This window comes from Canis lupus, chromosome 38 (assembly GCF_048164855.1).
Source record: "Canis lupus baileyi chromosome 38, mCanLup2.hap1, whole genome shotgun sequence".
NCBI lineage: Eukaryota > Metazoa > Chordata > Mammalia > Carnivora > Canidae > Canis > Canis lupus.
In genome coordinates this window covers 1,316,098-1,334,149 of record NC_132875.1, presented here as the reverse complement: position 1 = coordinate 1,334,149, position 18,052 = coordinate 1,316,098, and the positions used below count along the sequence as shown (strand labels likewise).

General features: G+C 41.9%; 1 protein-coding gene across 1 annotated transcript; it reads right to left on the bottom strand.

Annotated features, from left to right (window-relative positions):
* Positions 1-15,372: 15,372 nt before the first annotated feature.
* LOC140627065 (olfactory receptor 10J1-like) lies at positions 15,373-16,979 on the bottom strand. Its single transcript, XM_072815113.1, has one exon. It carries the CDS (start codon positions 16,917-16,919, stop codon positions 15,990-15,992), a length of 930 nt encoding a protein of 309 aa, XP_072671214.1. The 5' UTR covers positions 16,920-16,979; the 3' UTR covers positions 15,373-15,989.
* Positions 16,980-18,052: the final 1,073 nt, after the last annotated feature.

The following is an 18,052-nucleotide window of genomic DNA, read 5'->3' as shown; positions in this document are numbered from 1 at the left end:
GCGGGACCTGTCGAGCGGGATCAGGACTTTCATCACCCCTGGGTGCCCAGTGCGTGGGTGAAAGTCAGGCTTCCCGAAACTTGCTTTCCTGTGAATTTTCTCTTCCTCCTGACCCGACCAGCAGGTTAGAGTCTGTTTTGCTTCGTAGCAACAGCTGAACCTCAAGTGAGACCCTTCCCTTGGACTATTGGGACCAAACGGGGGGAGAAACAACTGATGGATCTTTTCTTTTCTTTTCTTTTCTTTTCTTTTCTTTTCTTTTTTCTTTTCTTTTCTTTTTTCTTTTCTTTTCTTTTCTTTTCTTTTCTTTTCTTTTCTTTCTTTTCTTTTCTTTTCTTTTCTTTTCTTTTCTTTTCTTTTCTTTTCTTTTCTTTTCTTTCTTTCTTTCCTTTCTCTTTCCTTTCTCTTTCCTTTCCTTTCCTTTCCTTTCCTTTCCTTTCCTTTCCTTTCCTTTCCTTTCCTTTCCTTTCCTTTCCTTTCTTTCCTTTTCCTTTCCATTCCCTTTCCTTTCCTTTCCTTTTCTTTTTCCTTTTCTTTTTCCTTTTCCTTTTCCTTTTCCTTTTCCTTTTCCTTTTCCTTTTCCTTTTCCTTTTCCTTTCCCTTTCCCTTTTCCTTTTCCTTTTCCTTTTCCTTTTCCTTTCCTTTCCTTTCCTTTCCTTTCCTTTCCTTTCCTTTCCTTTCCTTTCCATTCCATTCCTTTCCATTCCTTTCCTTTTTTAGTAGTCAGCTCTAAGCACACAGGAGTTCAGAGCCAGGAAGTGCAGTTTATTTTATTTTATTTTTTAGGAAGTGCAGTTTAAAAAAACAACAACAACGAAAACAAAAACAACTAATGAGAACTTCGTGTCTGCACATTTCTAGGTGATACCTACTCTATCACAGTCCTTTCTTGGTCCTATGCCAAACGGGTGTAGATGGGTACGCATCTGTTTTGGGATTCTGTTCTGTGGATCTAGTTTGGCTATTCTGTACCAATTTTATTCTGTTTTAATTAATATGGATTTATGATGTATCTTGGTATGTTCCAGATCAAGTAAAAACCCACTACAATTTGTTTTCTGGAGTAGCCTTGCCTATTTTAGCACATTACTAAATATAGGCCCCACGAGAGCAGGGAGGTGGTTTATCATTTGGATTGTCGTACCCCCAGAAGCTTTAATAAAAGTATAAGCACTCAATAAATATTTGTTAAATAAAGGAGTGAACTTATACTTCGGAACTAATTTTAGAATCTGCCAGTATGTACGCAGCACCTTACTGGGGGTTTTATTGCAATTGTGTTGAATTTGTAAATCGATTTGGGAAGAATTGACATCTTTGCATCCCTGAATCTTCCCATCAATGGATATGGCCCCATTTATGCAGTGCTTCCTTTATGTTTTTCTGTAAAGGGACGTAATATTCTCCAGAAGGATCTCCTATAAAAATATCCATTTACAGTAATAACACCTTACAAACACATAACAAAAATATACAACAGCTTTATTGAGACGGCATTCAGAATGTGAAATGCACCCTTTTAGAGAAAGCAGTTTGGTGGTTTTTACCAAAATCTGAGTTGTGCAACTATCACCGCTAATTTCAACACATTTTCATCACCCCCGGAGACACCCCGTAGCCCTTAGCAGCCACTCTTCCTTTCTCCGCTTCCCCCAACCACTCTCCAAACACTGATGGACTTTCTACCCGTGGATTTGCCTTTTCTGCACACCTTTTCTAAGTGAGGTTTTATACCACGTGACTTGTGATTAGCTTCTTCTTTGACGGAGCACAACGTGAGTGTCATCCACACTGCGGCGTGTACCAATATTTTATTCCTTTTTATGGTCAAACAATATTCTAATGTATTGATATACCATGTTTACGTATCCAGCCACCAGTTGATGGAAATTTGGGCTGTTGCCACTTTTTAGCCCTAATGCATAGAGGCCTATTATGAACCTTCATCTACAGATTTTTGTGTGGACATATTTTCATGTCTTTTGAATCTGTGCCCCAGAGTGGAATTGTTGCTGGATTCCATCTCGTTGAGGATTTTTGTAACTAAATTCATCAAGAATATTGGTCTATAGCTTCCCCAACCCCGCTTTTTATTTACTTATTTATTTATTTATTTATTTATTTAGTTAGTTAGTTAGTTAGTTAGTTATTTGGTGATGCCTTTGTCTGGTTTTGGTGTCCAGATAATACCTCATAGGATGAGTTGGAAAGCATTTCCTCCTCTTCCATGTTTTTTTGAAGAGTTTGTGAAGGATTAGTGTTTTTTTTTAAGGATTAGTATTAGTTCTTTAATGTCTTGTAGACTTCATGAGTGAAGCCACTTGGTTCTGAGCTGTTCTTTGTGGGACTTCTGTTCATTACCGGTGCAATCTGTGCTTGCCGCGGGCCTATTCAGATTTTCTATTCTTACGTCAGTTTTGCTAGTTTGTGACTTTCTGGGAATTTGTCCACTTCATTTAGGTCACCCAGCTTGTTGGCCCACAGTGTTCATAGCGTTCCTTTATGATTTTCTATTTCAATAAGGTCAATGGCAATATCTTCTCTTTTAATTCTCAACCTTACGATTTGTGTCATCTTTTTCTCTTGGTCTGTGTAGCTTAAGGCTTATCAACTTTGTTGACCATTTTAAAGAACCAGCTTTTGGTTTCATTAATGTTTTCATTTTTCTGTTATCTATATTGATTCCCCATTCAGTCTTTAGTTTTTCCCCCCTTCTCTTTGCTTTGGTTTTAGTTTGCTCTTTTTCTAGTTTTTTAAGGTAATTCTTGGGTTAATGATGAGAGCTTTTTTTTTTTTTTTTTTTTTTTTAAGACTATTTATTTGAGAGAGAGCATGAGCCGGGAGGAGAGGGAAAGCCGACTCCTCCTGAGCAGAGATCCCGAGGTGGGGCTCCATCCCAGAATCCTGGGATCATGACCTGAGCTGCAGGCAGATGCTTCACTGACTGTGAGCCACCAGGTGCCCTGAGAACGTCTTTTTTTTTTTTTTTTAAAGATTTATTTATTTACTCATGAGAGACACAGAGAAAGGCAGAGACACAGGCAGAGGGAGAAGCAGGCTCCCCGCAGGGAACCTGATGTGGGACTCGATCCCAGAACCCCGGGATCATGACCTGAGCCAAAGGCAGATGCTCAACCACTGAGTCATCCAGGTGCCCCGAGAACATCTTTAAAACACACATTTACATCTATAAATATCTCTCTAAGCACTGCTTTTGCTGTATTCCATAAGTTTTGGGATGTGTTTTCATTTTTACTCATCTTAAAGTACTTTGTATTTTTTTCCTCTGACACAGTCATTGTTTAGAAGTCTGTTAATTTCCATGCATTTGTGAATTTCTCAAATTTCCTTCTGTTAGTGATTTCTAATTGCACCGCTGCCAGGGAACCTACTCTATTTCAATACACCTCAATTTATTGAGGCTTCTTAATGGTCTAACATATGGTCTGTCCTGAAGAATGTTCCTTGAGGACTGGACGAGAATGCGTATGTTGGTAGTTTGGGGGGATGTTCCGTGGGTATCCGTCTAGCCGCCTCACAGCAGTGCTCACATCCACTCCTGCGTCGGTCTTGCGCCTAGTTGCTTTGTCCATTATTGAACAGAGTACTAAAGGCTCCAACCATTATCGAATTGTGCATTTTCCCCTTCAAATCTGTTAGTTTTTGCTCCGTGTATTTTGGGGCTCTGTTGGCAGGTACACATAAAATCGATAATTGTCCTTTCTTCCTGTCGGATTGAGCTTCCATCAGTTTATTTTAGAAAATGTCCTACTTTCGTAACAATTTTGGTCCTAATGTTAATTTTGTCTAATATTAATATAGCCATTCCACATATTTTTTTGCTTACCGTCTGCTGGCCTGGCGTATCTAATTCCATTTTTAAAATTTTACCCTATTTGTCTCTTGGAATCGACAGTCTGTCTTGTAGACACTGTAGAGTTGGGTTATATTTTCTAATCCATTCTACCAATCTCAGCCTCTTGATTGGATTGTTTAGCTACGCTGGGTTTACCGTAGTTGCTGACCGGGCGGGAGCTACATCTCCTACTTTACTGTTGGTTTTCCCTCTGTCACGCGGTTTTCTCCCCTCTGGTCATCCATCACTGCCGCCTTTGCTGCCATAGTTCCCAGTGTACCATTTTAATTTCCTTGCTTTTTCCTTCCTGGATTTTTTGGAAGTCGATTTCTTAGTGGTTGCCCTGAGGACGATTACAATTTTTCCCCCCTTAAAAAAAAAAATTAGTTTTAATTAATACCAACTTAATTGGCATAGAAACAAAATTGGCATTTTACATTTTATTAAAATCGTACATTTGGTCTGTGTTCAAATTGATCTAAAGTGTTTATTGCTATTATAATTTTAACGGTTTTATTGTATCCCTAGTTAGGTCCTTATTCATCAGTTCTCGATGGTACCTACCAAAACTTTAATATTTTCAAGACTTCATTTATTTTGCGATTTTTACTTAAAATCTCCAGTGTAGATACTTCCCTCACCTCTCCTTCCGCTATTCTTGCTGTATTACGTCTTTGCACGTCACGAGTCCATCTGCACATTCATTTTTGTAGGGATTGCTTGATGGAGTTTTATTGTAAGTCAGGAGAAGACGAGCACCGCAAACAAGACATACCTGTATTGTCTTCCATGTTTGCTGATATGTATATATTTTGGGTTTTTTCTCCCTGACTTAAATACTCAAATGTGTTGTCACGAAAGAATGTTTGCAGGCTTCTGACAGATGTTCATAAGTAAAGGGAACTGCGTGGGGCGCCTGGGTGGCTCAGGTCATGACCCCAGGGGCCTGGGATGGAGCCGGGTGGGCGTCTGGCTCCCTGCTCAGGGGGGAGCCCGTGTCTCCCTCTCCCTCTGCCCCTCCCCTGCTCCTTCTTGCTCTTTCTCTGTCAAATAAGTAAATGAAATTAAAAAATAATCATAATAAAAAAAAAATAATCATAATAAAGGAAATTCCTTTTTACACTTAGTAAGAACGTTTATGGTCAACTGGATGTTGGACTTATAGCTAATATTTTATGTTTCTCATCTTTTGAAATCATAAATTTTATTTAATTGTTAATACAATAAATATTCTGATTCTTTTAATATTAAATCATCCGGCTGTTCCTTGTCGGAACCCGACTTGGACCTGCTGGGGTTTTTTTCTTAGCTATGAATTCTTTTTAAAAAATTTTTATTTTCAATAATTGCCCTCATGGCATTGGTGTTTAATTTTGTATTTTTAACTACCTGTTTCTGGTTGGACATAAAGTTTTTCAGACTAGTGGCCTCATGATTTGAGATTCTCCTATTTTTAAAATCTGAAAGAACGTGCATAGCTTAAAGGTTTGGTTTCATGTCTTTATGTTGAATGAGGATGAAAACTACATTTTGTCTGTCATTTTCATTTTTCTTCACTATTGTTGCTCTGTTCATCTTCTAATTATTCTCAGCCCATTAATATAAATTAACATTTTATTAAAATTGTACACTTGGTCTGTGTTCAAATTGACCTAAAGTATTTATTGCTATTATAATTTTAAGTTTTATTATATCACTAGTTAGGTCTTTATTCTGTTTGTGATTTTTATTCTGTTAGATGGTTTTTCTTTCATCGGTTCTCAATGGCACCTACTAAAACTTTAATATTTTCAAGATTTCATTTATATTGCGATTTTTACTTAATTCTTTAAATTCTAACTATTTTTTATTTATCTTTGCCTTCATTTATATAAACACATTTTTTTCTGCGTTCTTGAATTAAACACTTAGTTTACTTTTGTTTTTCTGAGAAGTGGATTTATGATACAGATTTATGATACAAATTCAAAATTTATATTTTAATATACTGCTCTGGTTTTAGTAGTCTTCATTTTTATCTTTTAATTTCAAATAGTTTCTAATTTTTAACAACATTTTTATTTCCTCTTTCGCTTATGTTTTTTTTTTGCAAAATATATTTTTATATTCGCAGATGTAGGGATGGTTTTCGGAAAGGGCTAGCAAGGGAGGAGTGGCCAACTTTTGTGGCTGCCTTTTTAAATTTACTGCCTGGGTTGTGAAAGCTATATGCATCTGTTGAAACTCACAGAGATCTCTTTGGGGTAAAGAGTGTGGTCAGATTTTTGTCAAAAATTGCATGTATATGAAAAGAATTTAAAATTGATAAAATTGACTATAATAATTTTTTTTTAATTAAGTGTGTTTTTTCTCAGTCTTCATAAACTTCTGTATTTTCTCACACTTTGTCTGCTTTGCCAGTCTTTTGAAAATGTCTCTTCAGTGACTTTACAATCCTGGTTTCTCCTTGTGGTTTTGTTAGTGTTTGCCTGATATATTTTGAAGCTTGGCTGTTAGGTTCATACCAGTGTTGGCCGCTACGCATTTTTGGTGAATTGTTCTTTCAATATAGTTCTTTGTGAACTACATTTACCTCTGTTCATTTTAGTGTCTTTTTCTCCTTGATGAATTTTAGTTCAACTAATATTTATATAATTCTTATAGGAAGCTTATTCTTATTTTGGGTTTTCCTTTTACCATGTTTCTCCTTATTTCCCCCTTTTCTCAGCATCTAATCAGTTTTTATATGGTCTATTTTACATGGTCTACCCTGGTGTGAAAGTTTTGCATTGTCTAGCTATTTACCTAATGATTACCCTTAACTTTTTTTTAACATTTTCATTTTTTTAGAAATAGAGCACATAATAAATAATAAACATTAAAATGCAAATATTTCTGAAATATATGTACACATATATGTGTGTGTAATGTGTGTATATATATATATTTATACTTATTTATTTATATATATATAAGGAAATGATTCTCTACTGTCTCCCTTCCTCCCTTTTTCTTTTCTCTAGAGGCTACCTGTATTTGGTGGCTTCAGAAAAACTAAGTCAATTGAATATGTATGTCTGTGTGTGTTTTTTAATTAAATTCATTAGCAAACATAGAGTACAGCATTCGTTTCAGATGTAGAGTCACGTATTCATCAGTTGCATATGTCTATTTTATATATGTGTGTATGAGATAGAAACAGAGAGGAGATGAATACTTATTTTCACGAGCTGATTCCCACAATTATGAAGGTGGACACATCTCAGGTCTTCCAGGTGGCCCACCAGGCAGGAGGCCCAGAGCAGAGCCGGTACTGTAGCTCCAGTCTGAAGGCGACTGGCTGCTGAGTTCTACTCCTCATGGTAGGTTAGTTAGTTAGTTTGTTTTTTGTCTACTCATGCCTTCACCTGGCTCACCCACATTACAGAGGAAATCTTCCCTACTCAAAGCTCACTGATTTATTTTAGTTCATTTTTAAAAAATTTATTTAAAATCCATTAATTATCATATAGTGCATTATTAGTTCCAGACCGAGAGTTCAGTGATTCATCAGTTGCATATAATACCCAGTGCTCATCCCATCACATGTCCTCCTTCATGCCCACCACCCAGTTACCCCATTTCCCCCACCACCTCCCCCCACAGTGACCCTCAGTTTATCTTCTAGAGTTAAGAGTGTCTTATGGTTTGTCTCCTTCTTTGATTTTTGTCTAATTTTATTCTTCTCTCCCTTTCCCTATGATCCTGTGTTTTGTTTCTTAAATTCCACATGTGACTGAAATCATATTTGTCTTTTTCTGACCTATTTTGCTCAGCATAATATCCTCTAGTTTCACCCATGTCATTGCAAATGGCAAGATTTTATTCTTTTTGGTGACTGAGTAATATTCCATCACACACACACACACACACACACACACACACCCCACATCTTCTTTATCCATTCATCTGTTGATGAACATCTGGGCTCTTCCCATATTTTCAAATCCCACCAATTTAAATGTTAGTCTCCCTTAAAAACACTCTCAACATCAACCAGATTGATGCTTGAGCAAGTATCTCAGCAATGTGGCCCGGCCAATGTGTCAGCCAAACTGACACATAACATTAACCATCACACTATTTTTAGTTACTTTACCTGTTTTCATCTTTAGTTCCTAACTCACACATTTCCTCTTTCCTCTTTCTCAAAATATGTGTACATTCTAATTTTGGTTGTCACTATTTTCTGTTTCAATAATAATGATTACATGAATAATATTCACAACTGATCCATCATACACTATAATTACGTATCTCTTGACCAAGAGGGCTAAGCGTTTTTTTTGTTTGTTTGTTTGTTTGTTTGTTTGTTTGTTTTTAACCTCTCTATGGTCTGTAATGTCAGGCATCTGTTAATTTTCCTGTCTTTTTCTTTTCACAGAGCCAGTTGACCAAGAACCCTCTGCCTTTCTCTGGTTTTGCTCAGTTGCTCCTTCGCTGATTGGAAGGCTATGGATGTGACACTTTAGTTCCAAACTGGGGATCCTCTTCCATCTCTCCTCTTCTGGATTCACTATCTCCTTTATCTTTATCTAGATAAAGGAAAGATCCTTTATCTTTCTTAATGGTGTACACCCTCATTTTAATGGCTTCCCGAGAAAGAGGAGATAGGGGCAAAATGCTGAGATTTTACATGTTGGAAAATGTTATTTTACTCTCACACATGATTGATAATTTGCTGAATTTATGTTTCTAGTTTAAGACACAAAAATTAGTAATGGGAAGCCTCACAAATGGAATTGAGAGGTTTGGGAAGGGGTGTGGGCAGCCCTACCACTCCTCATTGACTTGAGACCCAGCAGGAAGAGAGGGACTAGACCTTACATGGACTTGACCTTGAACATGGACCACTCTACTACTGTAGGAGGAGGACGAGGTGCTGCTCATCCCCCCAAGCAATGGCTCAGCCCATGAGAAGCCACCACATTCAGAATTCCTAGTTTCCTCCAATGGACTTGCTGTTCAGAACAACCTTCACAACTCCCCCCTTTTCTCCTTAAAAAAAGTGCTTGTCCTTTGTTCCCCAGACTTGCTTACGGTTGTGCTGCAGCTTGTTTGTCCCAGACTGCAATTCTCTTATTCTCAAATAAACCCATCTCTCCATGGTAAAATAACTGGCAGTTTCTATTTCTAAGGTGAACAGGACTAATTTGCTCTTAAAAATGTTAAGCCATTATTTCATTGTCTTCCAGCTTCTAGTGTAAAGTCCAAGGCCATTTTGATTCTTGATCTGTTCATTGCTTATTACTACATTTGGGGTTTTTTCAATCTTAAAATCTGTAAGGTCACCTTTGTAACATGGTTTTTAGAAACTCGATGAAGGTGCATTTTGCATGTGTCATGACTGCTTTGGTTGTGGGAGACAGTTGGTCTGGAAACTCATGTCCTTTTGCTCTTTGAAATTCTCTTTTACCATTTCTTTGAAAATTTAACCCTTTCTACTTATTTTTGGAGTCTATCCTAGTCAAATATTAAACATCTTCTATTTATTTTCGGTATTCATTTGTCGGCCCCTTAGTTCACTCCTGTTTGTCATTTTGTTCTGCTATTCAAGACATTTCATCAAATTTCTCCTGCAACTCTCCTATTTAATTTTTTATTTCAGGTAATGTATTTTTAATCTGTAAAAAAGCTCTTTCTGCTTCCCAGGACATGCCTTTTATACAGAACGGCTTTTATTTCACCAATACAGTGTCTTGTCATGTCCTTCTGAAAATGTTGAGTATGTATCTTTAGAAAGACTTTAATCCACTCCCTGCCCTGTATCTGCTTCTTCCATGTTCTTCTGTTACCTGTTTATTAGATGATACCTGTTTTCATGTTATTCCCAAAAGCTTGGGGATCCTTGTCCTTTGTAATGTGACTAATACACCAACACGCTATTTGGAAACTGTGTTGCGTAAAGGGCTGGGGTATGTTCGGCAGAGGGCTTTACTTTCTAGGGGGATAGAGCTGAGTGATGTGGCAAAGCTGGCTCTCTTATAAGCTTATTCTTCTAACGTAGGACACTGAACTTTCCTTATCTGTTGGTCGTTGTTCATGGAATGTCAAGTTCTCCAGGGGACAACCCTTCATTTTCCTGATTGGGAGCTGTAAGCCTTATCATCAGTGTCCTGTAAGTCTTGTTAATGTTCTTTACATCTTCCTTACCTTTTAAAAAATACTGTACCAACCTCCCCCGGCCCCCCAGCCTACCTCATCTCTGTCAGTGTCCCCAGAAAGCCACCCTCTGGCCTTCTGAGCAGGTAGGGGAGAGGCTCTGGCTATATAAATATTAAATATTTTCAACGGTGTTTTACCAAACTAATTGTACACTCTTAGGTCCAGAAAGACTTGCTCTCTCCCCTTCAAGAGCGCTTCTGGCATTCTGGGCAAGAAATCAGTGTTTCTGGTGTTTCTTCTGCCTCAGGCACCTTCCACATCTGTGATCTCTGTGCTAAGTCACACGGAGGACAGTGACCACGTATTAATCTCCTTTCCAGATTCCATGATTTTGCTGCACATGCCCGCTGTCATCTCCCTGTTTCTTGGCTGTGAATGTGAGCCTGTTCTGAACTGAAATTTAGTCAGGTTTTAGGGAAAAGCCACAAATAATTCCTATGTAAAAGTTTGTGTTTCATCGACATTCTCTCTACCCTCCAATTATATTTTTTAATTTTGAGATGATGTATTTTAGAGAGTGAGTATGCAAGTGGGGGGGTGGGGAGGGTCCGAGAGGGAGAGAGGGAGCAGACTAGCAGACTGCTGAGCACAGAGCCCAGCACAGGGCTCGATCTCATGGCCCTGGGATCACAACCTAGAGTCAAAACCAAGAGTCAAGGCTCAAGCAGCTGGGCCACCCAGGCACCCTTCTCCCCTTCGATTATATTTAACAGAATACCTATAACTTTGTTTTAAGTAATGACTAGTGTTAACCAGTATGTATAGCTTCACATTGAGTAAGAGAAGTGAGTTAATTTTCTTATAATTATTTTACAAAGAAAATATTGCTACTATTGAGCTCAAGACTTCTGGTACGTATTTGCTTCATCCTATATTCATGTCCTGTTTCCTCGATCTGTTACAGCCGGACCCCTGTGTTGCTAGTTGTCGCTTTCTCTCCAGGGATTGCTTCTGTCTGGAAGCCACCAATACTCTTCTGTTGGGAGCAAGAAATGAGGGGGAGGGCAGCTTTTTTTCTGGGCTACTACCCTATATTTCTTTATCCTGCCATTTCCCATCGATCTGGTTCTCTTCCACCTCTGGTATGAAGTGGCTTTTGTTCTGGGCTTCCCTTCTGATTCCCACTGCCTCCGAGGTACCTCATCCAGTTGATCACATTTCTTCTGCGTCTCTAGGTCATGCCATGTATTTTGTAGCCCGCTAAAAAATGTATTTCTGTTTCTAAGCACTGGCTATAGGATCCTACTTCAAAGTTTTTTCCCTTCTAGGGTTTGGTAGGGGTGGGGCTGCTGAGTGTGGGGAGGAAACATGCTCTATGCATTCATTATTCCAGAGTGAACATCAGAGACAGAGGTTCCATTTTCTTTATAATTTTTGAAGCTTTTTTTTTTTTCAAGAGTGAGAGTATTGCTTTTGTAATCAGATAAATGCCAATTAATATGTCACTGTTTCAGAATTTAAAAAAGACAAAAACAGGTGGCCTCCCTCTCAGATGCTCATCCTGGCCAGCATGGAGGTGCTCACGTGTGTAGCACCCTGTTGTGGCATCACCCTAACTTTAGAGGGTAACCCCAGGAGCACATCCAAGTTTGACCTTGCTTTTGGCATTTAGTCAGAGTCTACTATTTCTTTCTACCTTGGTCTTTAGTCTTTGCAAAGTCAATAGCTAAAAATGTTGTATACCATTTTTGGGGCAACTCCGAGCTTGGAGGAGAATAATCATCACATGATAGCATACACGGTCACCTCCAATCTGGCTGACAGCATCAGGAATCTGGACAAAGCAAGCCACTGGCTTTAAAAAAAATCCAAATATGCATTTTCAAATATAGTTAATCATTCTGTGGCTTTAGATCAAAATAGCTTTATATGTTTTACATGTTAAAATTCAATCAGTTGAGGTATACATTACATTTATTACTTCAAAAGTAAAATGCATGAGCAATTGACGATTGGGAATTGTTGATTTTGGGGACAAATTTAAGAGTTTTGGGAAAATCACATTTCAGATAACTATCGAGGGTTGTATGTTGATTTTTAGTTTTGGAAAGAATGTTCTATGTTGTAAAGCCAATAAATACTTAGACAATTTAAATATACAAAGCAGAATGATGGAAATTAGGTGTCAGAATTCTAGTCTTTGTAAAATTATCTGGTGTTCTGTATTCATGATTTTATTTTATTTTATTTTATTTTATATTTTATTTATTTATTCATGAGAAAGGCAGAGACATAGGCAGAGGGAGACGCAGGCTCCATGCAGGAAGCATGACATGGGGGCAGCCTGGGTGGCTCAAATCCCATGTCAAATCCCACATCGGGCTCCCTGCATGGAGCCTGCATCTCCCTCTGCCTGTGTCTCTGCCTCTCTCTCTCTCTCTCTCTCTCATGAATAAATAAATAATTTTTTTTTTTAAAAAAAGGGAAGCATGACATGGGACTCAATCCCGGGTTCCCAGGATCACACCCCAGGCCGAAGGCGGCGCTAAACCACTGAGCCACCCAGGCAGCCTGTATTCATGATTTTAAATAAAACAATTGTGAAGCCCTATAGTTTTAGCTTTTTAATTCTATTTAAGTCCTTAATTTACAGCTTGATTTTAATTTTGCCACCACGCTCATCGATTACCCACTTCAGGATAAATTATTTTTAATCCATATTTAATGAAGAATATGAATAGAAGAAAGCGTTAGAGAAAAGTGAGGTGTATCCCTCAAGATGATTTTGTTCTCTGCCAGTCTCTGTGTCTCACGTGAGGAGTGAGCACACCCACCTGGTGTCCCAGGCGTGTGACCACGGCAGCAACCCAGCATCTACAGTGAAGAGTAAGTATCCCTCCTTGGAATGTCTGGTGTTTAAATACGAATACCGGATGTTCAATATCAGTAAGATTTTCATTTCAGTAGCCCAGAAACCTAGTCTGATGGTATTAGGCTTCAGCATTAGCCTCAGTTGAGTACTTGAACTTTCAGCTGTTGAGTATTTGGCCAACATATGTCGTATCTGCACCTCTGTACATTAACATCATTTGACTAAAATGAATTAGAACAGAAGAGACTGGGGGCACCTGGGTGGCTCAGTCGGTTGAACATCTGACTCTTGGTTTTGGCTCAGGTCGAGATCTCAGGGTCCTGGGATCGAGCCCCACGTCGGGTGCTCGGCGTGGAGTCTGGTTGGGATTCCTTCACCCTACATCTCTGCTCCTGCTGTTCCCCCTGTGTGCGTTCTCTTTCTCTCTCTGATACATAAAAAACCAAAAACAAACCAAACTAGAACAGACTAGAATGAAAAGCATCAGAATGCATTGCAAGTAGTAAGGATAAATAGTATTCTGTGAACTCTTTCAGCTTGTAGATGTATGCATGCACACTGCGTTACATTAGACCATGCATTCCTTACCGAGGGCTGTGGGTCATGGTGAAGAATTTGAAATCACGGTACTAGAAAGAGGGCAGGTGCTTGTTATTGAGCAGGAGGGTAGGCAGTAAGTGCTGGAATTGCTAACAAAAGATACAGTGATGCGAGGCATGGGGATTTTTTTTTTTGTTTTTTTTTGCAAGGCACCGCGCCTATGTGACCTTAGTGCAATAGCGATAGAGTGCAAGCAACTGTGGGAGAAAGGTAGGAGTCAACAATTGGCGAAATAATATAAAAATGGTCAGGAGAAACTGGAGAGGTAAGAATCTAGAGATCATGATGATAATATGCTATCTTAACACTTTTTTGTGGTTACCGCAGCAATTTCTACCGTCTTCAGTCTAGTTGATTCTTACGACAGCCAAATGGGAAAGACAGAGGAGATGTTGGTAAACCCCATTTCGTAGAACAGGAAAGACTCAGTCACTTCCTTAGAGATCCTCAGCTGGGGAGGAGTAAAAGTGTGTCTTAAACTCAAGCATCTTATGATTTTATGCTCTTAAGGAAAGAAAGCAGTTGAGAAGCAAAGGGTGGTGGCCTGGGGCTGGGGAAGCCAACTACAGCACCCGCTTTCTGGCACCTGGTGCTCCTCGAGGCACTGTTTCAGATTCGTGACCACACTGTGCCTGGAGGATCCTCCAGAAGCCACCTTGCCGTCCTGACCCTCCAGACCATCCAAGGAAAGAGACCCTGAGCCACGCGTAGAAACCGGAGGGATGGCTGGAAGCCGGAAGAGCAGCCTGGAAATCTCTGAGGGCAGTGGCTGCCTCAGGTGGATGGGGTTGGACTCTGGGTTTGTTATGATATGACTGGAAGTTTATGGAGATGACGTTGCTTTGTTCTTACTCTAATAGAAATCTAAAGAATTTGTTTCGTCACTTGCAAAGGATTTTCACGTTTCTTGTCTCACGTGTCTGTCACAAACTTTGGATATGTTTTATAGATAAGGAAACTGTGTCTTAGGGAAGCTAAATAATTCATCCAAATGTAGATGGTAAGAAGTTCGGCAGGACCCAGATGGAGTCTTTTTCTTCCACTACTTATGTTCCATTCCCGTCACTCAGCCAACCTCCAAAAAGCACTACCTGACTTTTGACATAGCTAAGTTGGCAGATGCAGATTTTCTGTTGAGAAGGTCAAACGGACAAAGGCACGTTTTGGTAACTAGTCCAGAATAAAATTTTTATTTACTTAGTAAAAGTGCAGGGTACCTTTATTTTGGGTTCTCTTGGATTTCACCATAAATCTTTTAAAAAATAAAGCCCGTAGTTGAATCTATGTAAGAGTGAACCATAATGAGCTATTTCAGAGATACTTAGACACAGCCCTACTTTTTAAATGAACCTCGAGGAGAGCACAGCCTGTGAGGACCATATCTCTGGGTACAAGTGAGACGTGACCCAGCAGGTGCCGCTCTGCACTAAAGCCCCGCGGCACTGCCCAGTTCACATGTGTGTCCGTGAAGACCCCAAGGGGAAGTTTGCTGTAGTGTCGTGTGAATGCAAGAGTGGGGGGTAGTGGGGTGGAGGAAGTGGGTGGACTGATTCCTTCATCAGAAGGCTCATAGGAGAGCAGCTTTGGTTTGGGGTTTCAAAATGAGTCACAATGAGAGGTTTCCATCCAGGGGCCGTAAGCAGTAGAAGGGCCTGAGGATGGGAAAGGGGAAGGGACCAGTCACTAGGTGTGGTTGGGGTGGAAGGCAGTGTGGAGTGGAGGACACGCTGAGGGCAGGGGTCCTGGAAGTGGAGATGGCCAGCGAACCATGTCCCGTTAGTTCAGGGCCTGGTGGGTCTTAAGTCATGGTAGGGAGGATGGATGACTAGAATCTCTTTGGTTGTCTCTAAGTTACAGATGACCACATTGTCCTTACCACGTACACCCTCCCGACCCTCTCCCACTCTTCCCTGCTGCGGACTCTCTCCTTTATTCCCCTGCTCTTGTTGCTTCTTTCTGCCCCACGAAAGCCCCTCCCGAGGCAAGCCCATCTCTCCCTGACGGGCCAGTCACTCACAGATTGTATCACCACGCGTCTCTTGTATGGTCTCATAAATGCCAGTGTGATGTATTTGCCACTACAGCTTTAACTAGATCATGGAGGGATTTTAGTCACTTTCTGAGAATGTTTCTCTGACATGATCAGGGAAACAGGTTTCCTTTTTCCCCTATTGCCAACCTGGAGCTAAAGGGGAAAAGATCCAGAATTTAAGCCTACTGGATTGGTAGATGCTCTGATCTCTGATATCCATTTACTATGGTGTCTAGGATGCAGGGAGCTTGAATTGCCCATGAGGGAAGTACTTCCGCTACGACTTAAACCTGTGTAAGTGGGCGTGGGGAAACCACGTGTCCAAAACTAGTGTTACAGAATGCATTTAAAATGTTAGCCCTGTCCCGGAGCAGCCTGCCCTGGCTAATCCAGCCTCTGTCCTGATCTCATCCCGTGCACACCCACCTGTGTGGCACTGTGGGCACTGCTCTGCTTTCCTGCTCTAGAGAATCTTATAGGACCCTCATCGAAGCGGGTCTATCTGATCAGGAAAGCTTCCTGCCAGTGGCCCGGAGCAGAGCATCCTTGACCTCCTTGTTCCTCAGGGTGTACACCACAGGGTTCAGCAGCGGGGTGATGACCGTGTAGGTCACCGAGATCAGCTGGTCCTCATCCCTGGAATTCTCCGACTTGGGCTTGAGGTAGGCGATGGAGGCGCAGCCGTAGTGGACGATGACCACGGTGAGGTGGGAGGCGCAGGTGGCAAAGGCCTTCTTCCGGCCCTGGGCAGAGGGGATCTTGAGGATGGTGGAGATGATGAGGACGTAGGAGATGAAGACCAGCCCCATGGGCACCAGGATCACCAGCACACTGATGATCAGAGTCAGGATCTCATTGGCTGTGGTGTCGATGCAGGAGAGCTTCATCACGGGTCGGATGTCACAGAAGAAGTGGGCCACCCTCGTGGCACAGAAGGGCAGCCTGAACACAGCCAGCACCTGTGTCATGGCTACGATCAGGCCAATGCTGCAGGCTCCCCCCACCAACTGGATGCATATTCCTTTGCTCATGATGACTGCGTACCTCAAGGGGTCGCAGATGGCCACGTAGCGGTCGTAGCCCATGGCCGTGAGCAGGAAGCAGTTGTTGATGGCCAAGGTGATGAAGAAGAACATCTGGGTGGCACAGCCTGCCAAGGAGATGGGCTGACTCAGGCCTAGGAGGTTACAGAGCATCTTGGGTATAATGACGAGGGTGTACACGGTCTCCGAAACAGACAGCGTGCTCAGGAAGAAGTACATGGGCGTGTGGAGGCGGCGGTCAACACTAATGACGGTCACGATGACCACGTTGCCAGCCAGGGTGAAGGTGTAGAGCACAAGGAACACGACGAACAGGGTGAGCTGGTGCTCGCCGAAGCTCGAGAAGCCCTGGAAAGTGAACTCGCTCACCAAAGTGTGATTCTTTCCCTCCATTAAGTCATAGGTAGTAGCTAAGAAAGAAAGGAAGAAAAAAAATCACGTGAGGAACCTAGACGGGTGGTTTCTCCCGGCCAGGCTGGCCAAGCTTTTGTGGTCCGTCGGCCCAGGTCTCCGTTTATCTAAATTCGCATTCATGTTCATTTCTTTGGGGCGTAGAGAGTGGAAACACTGTTTTCTCACTAAGAGAAAGGACGTGGCGTTTCGAGTCGAGGGCGGTAAGCATCTCCCCTCAGGGGCTGACCTGTCCTGGGTGAGGAATCGCCGTCTCCAGCCCAGGCCCCGCATCTTCCTACGACTGTAGTGATGACGCCGTTGTCGAGTCATTCATATGAACAGGATACCGAAGTTTTAAATGTTTCCATTAAATTCAGAAAATTGTCAATTCCGTCGAGGTTCGGTCATGCGGGGGGCTGGGGCGCGAGGAGCTCCAGGGTCTGTGGCCACCAGCTCGCTCCCGAGCAGCTAGGGTTGAGGTGCAGCACCCGCGCCGCATTCCCCTTCCAGTTCTGCTGGTCCCGCTCCCCTCAGCCTCCAGCCTCTTCCTACATACCCGTCAGTGTTCAGAGCCACCCAAAGCCCACGATGCCCTCTAGAATCGTCTGGCCGCCCCCACCCGACCTCCCGGCACCTGGCATCCTCACCCTCATCCTTGCACAGGTCGGTGGCACAGAGCAGCCCGATGACTCTTGAGTGTCGAGAGTGTCGACGGCGCCTTGTGCGTGTTGGTGACCCCAGTGCGTTCGTATGTGCTTAACGTCGTTGCCGTCGGGTGGAGCAGGGCCAACAAGGATACCTGGTGGTCTTCGGATGCAGTAACTGGCCCGGAATTGCCTGGGGACAAAATAAAAAGGGTTTGAAGCCGAGTCCTGCAATCCTGTTCCCGTTGTTGCCCCCATGGCCCAAAGCTGCACCCCTGAATCACACGCGCCAGGGCCAGGTCCCATTGTTCTGCGACTGTGGCGTGCTTCATGTGGGGCCTGGGGTCTGGGCCGGGGTCCTTACAGGTCATGTGCTCTGCCCAGTGAGTGGCCGTTAGGAAGCGGAGTGTGGGGCGCCACAGCGAGGTTTCCCCTAAAGAGGAGGACTGAGTGTCTTTAGACCCCGTGCCCTCGTCTATCTGTGCACCT

What these genes read in the sequence shown, in the direction of transcription:
- LOC140627065 (XM_072815113.1), bottom strand. Translation starts at nt 16,919, where the DNA reads ATGGAGGGAAAGAATCACACTTTGGTGAGCGAGTTCACTTTCCAGGGC.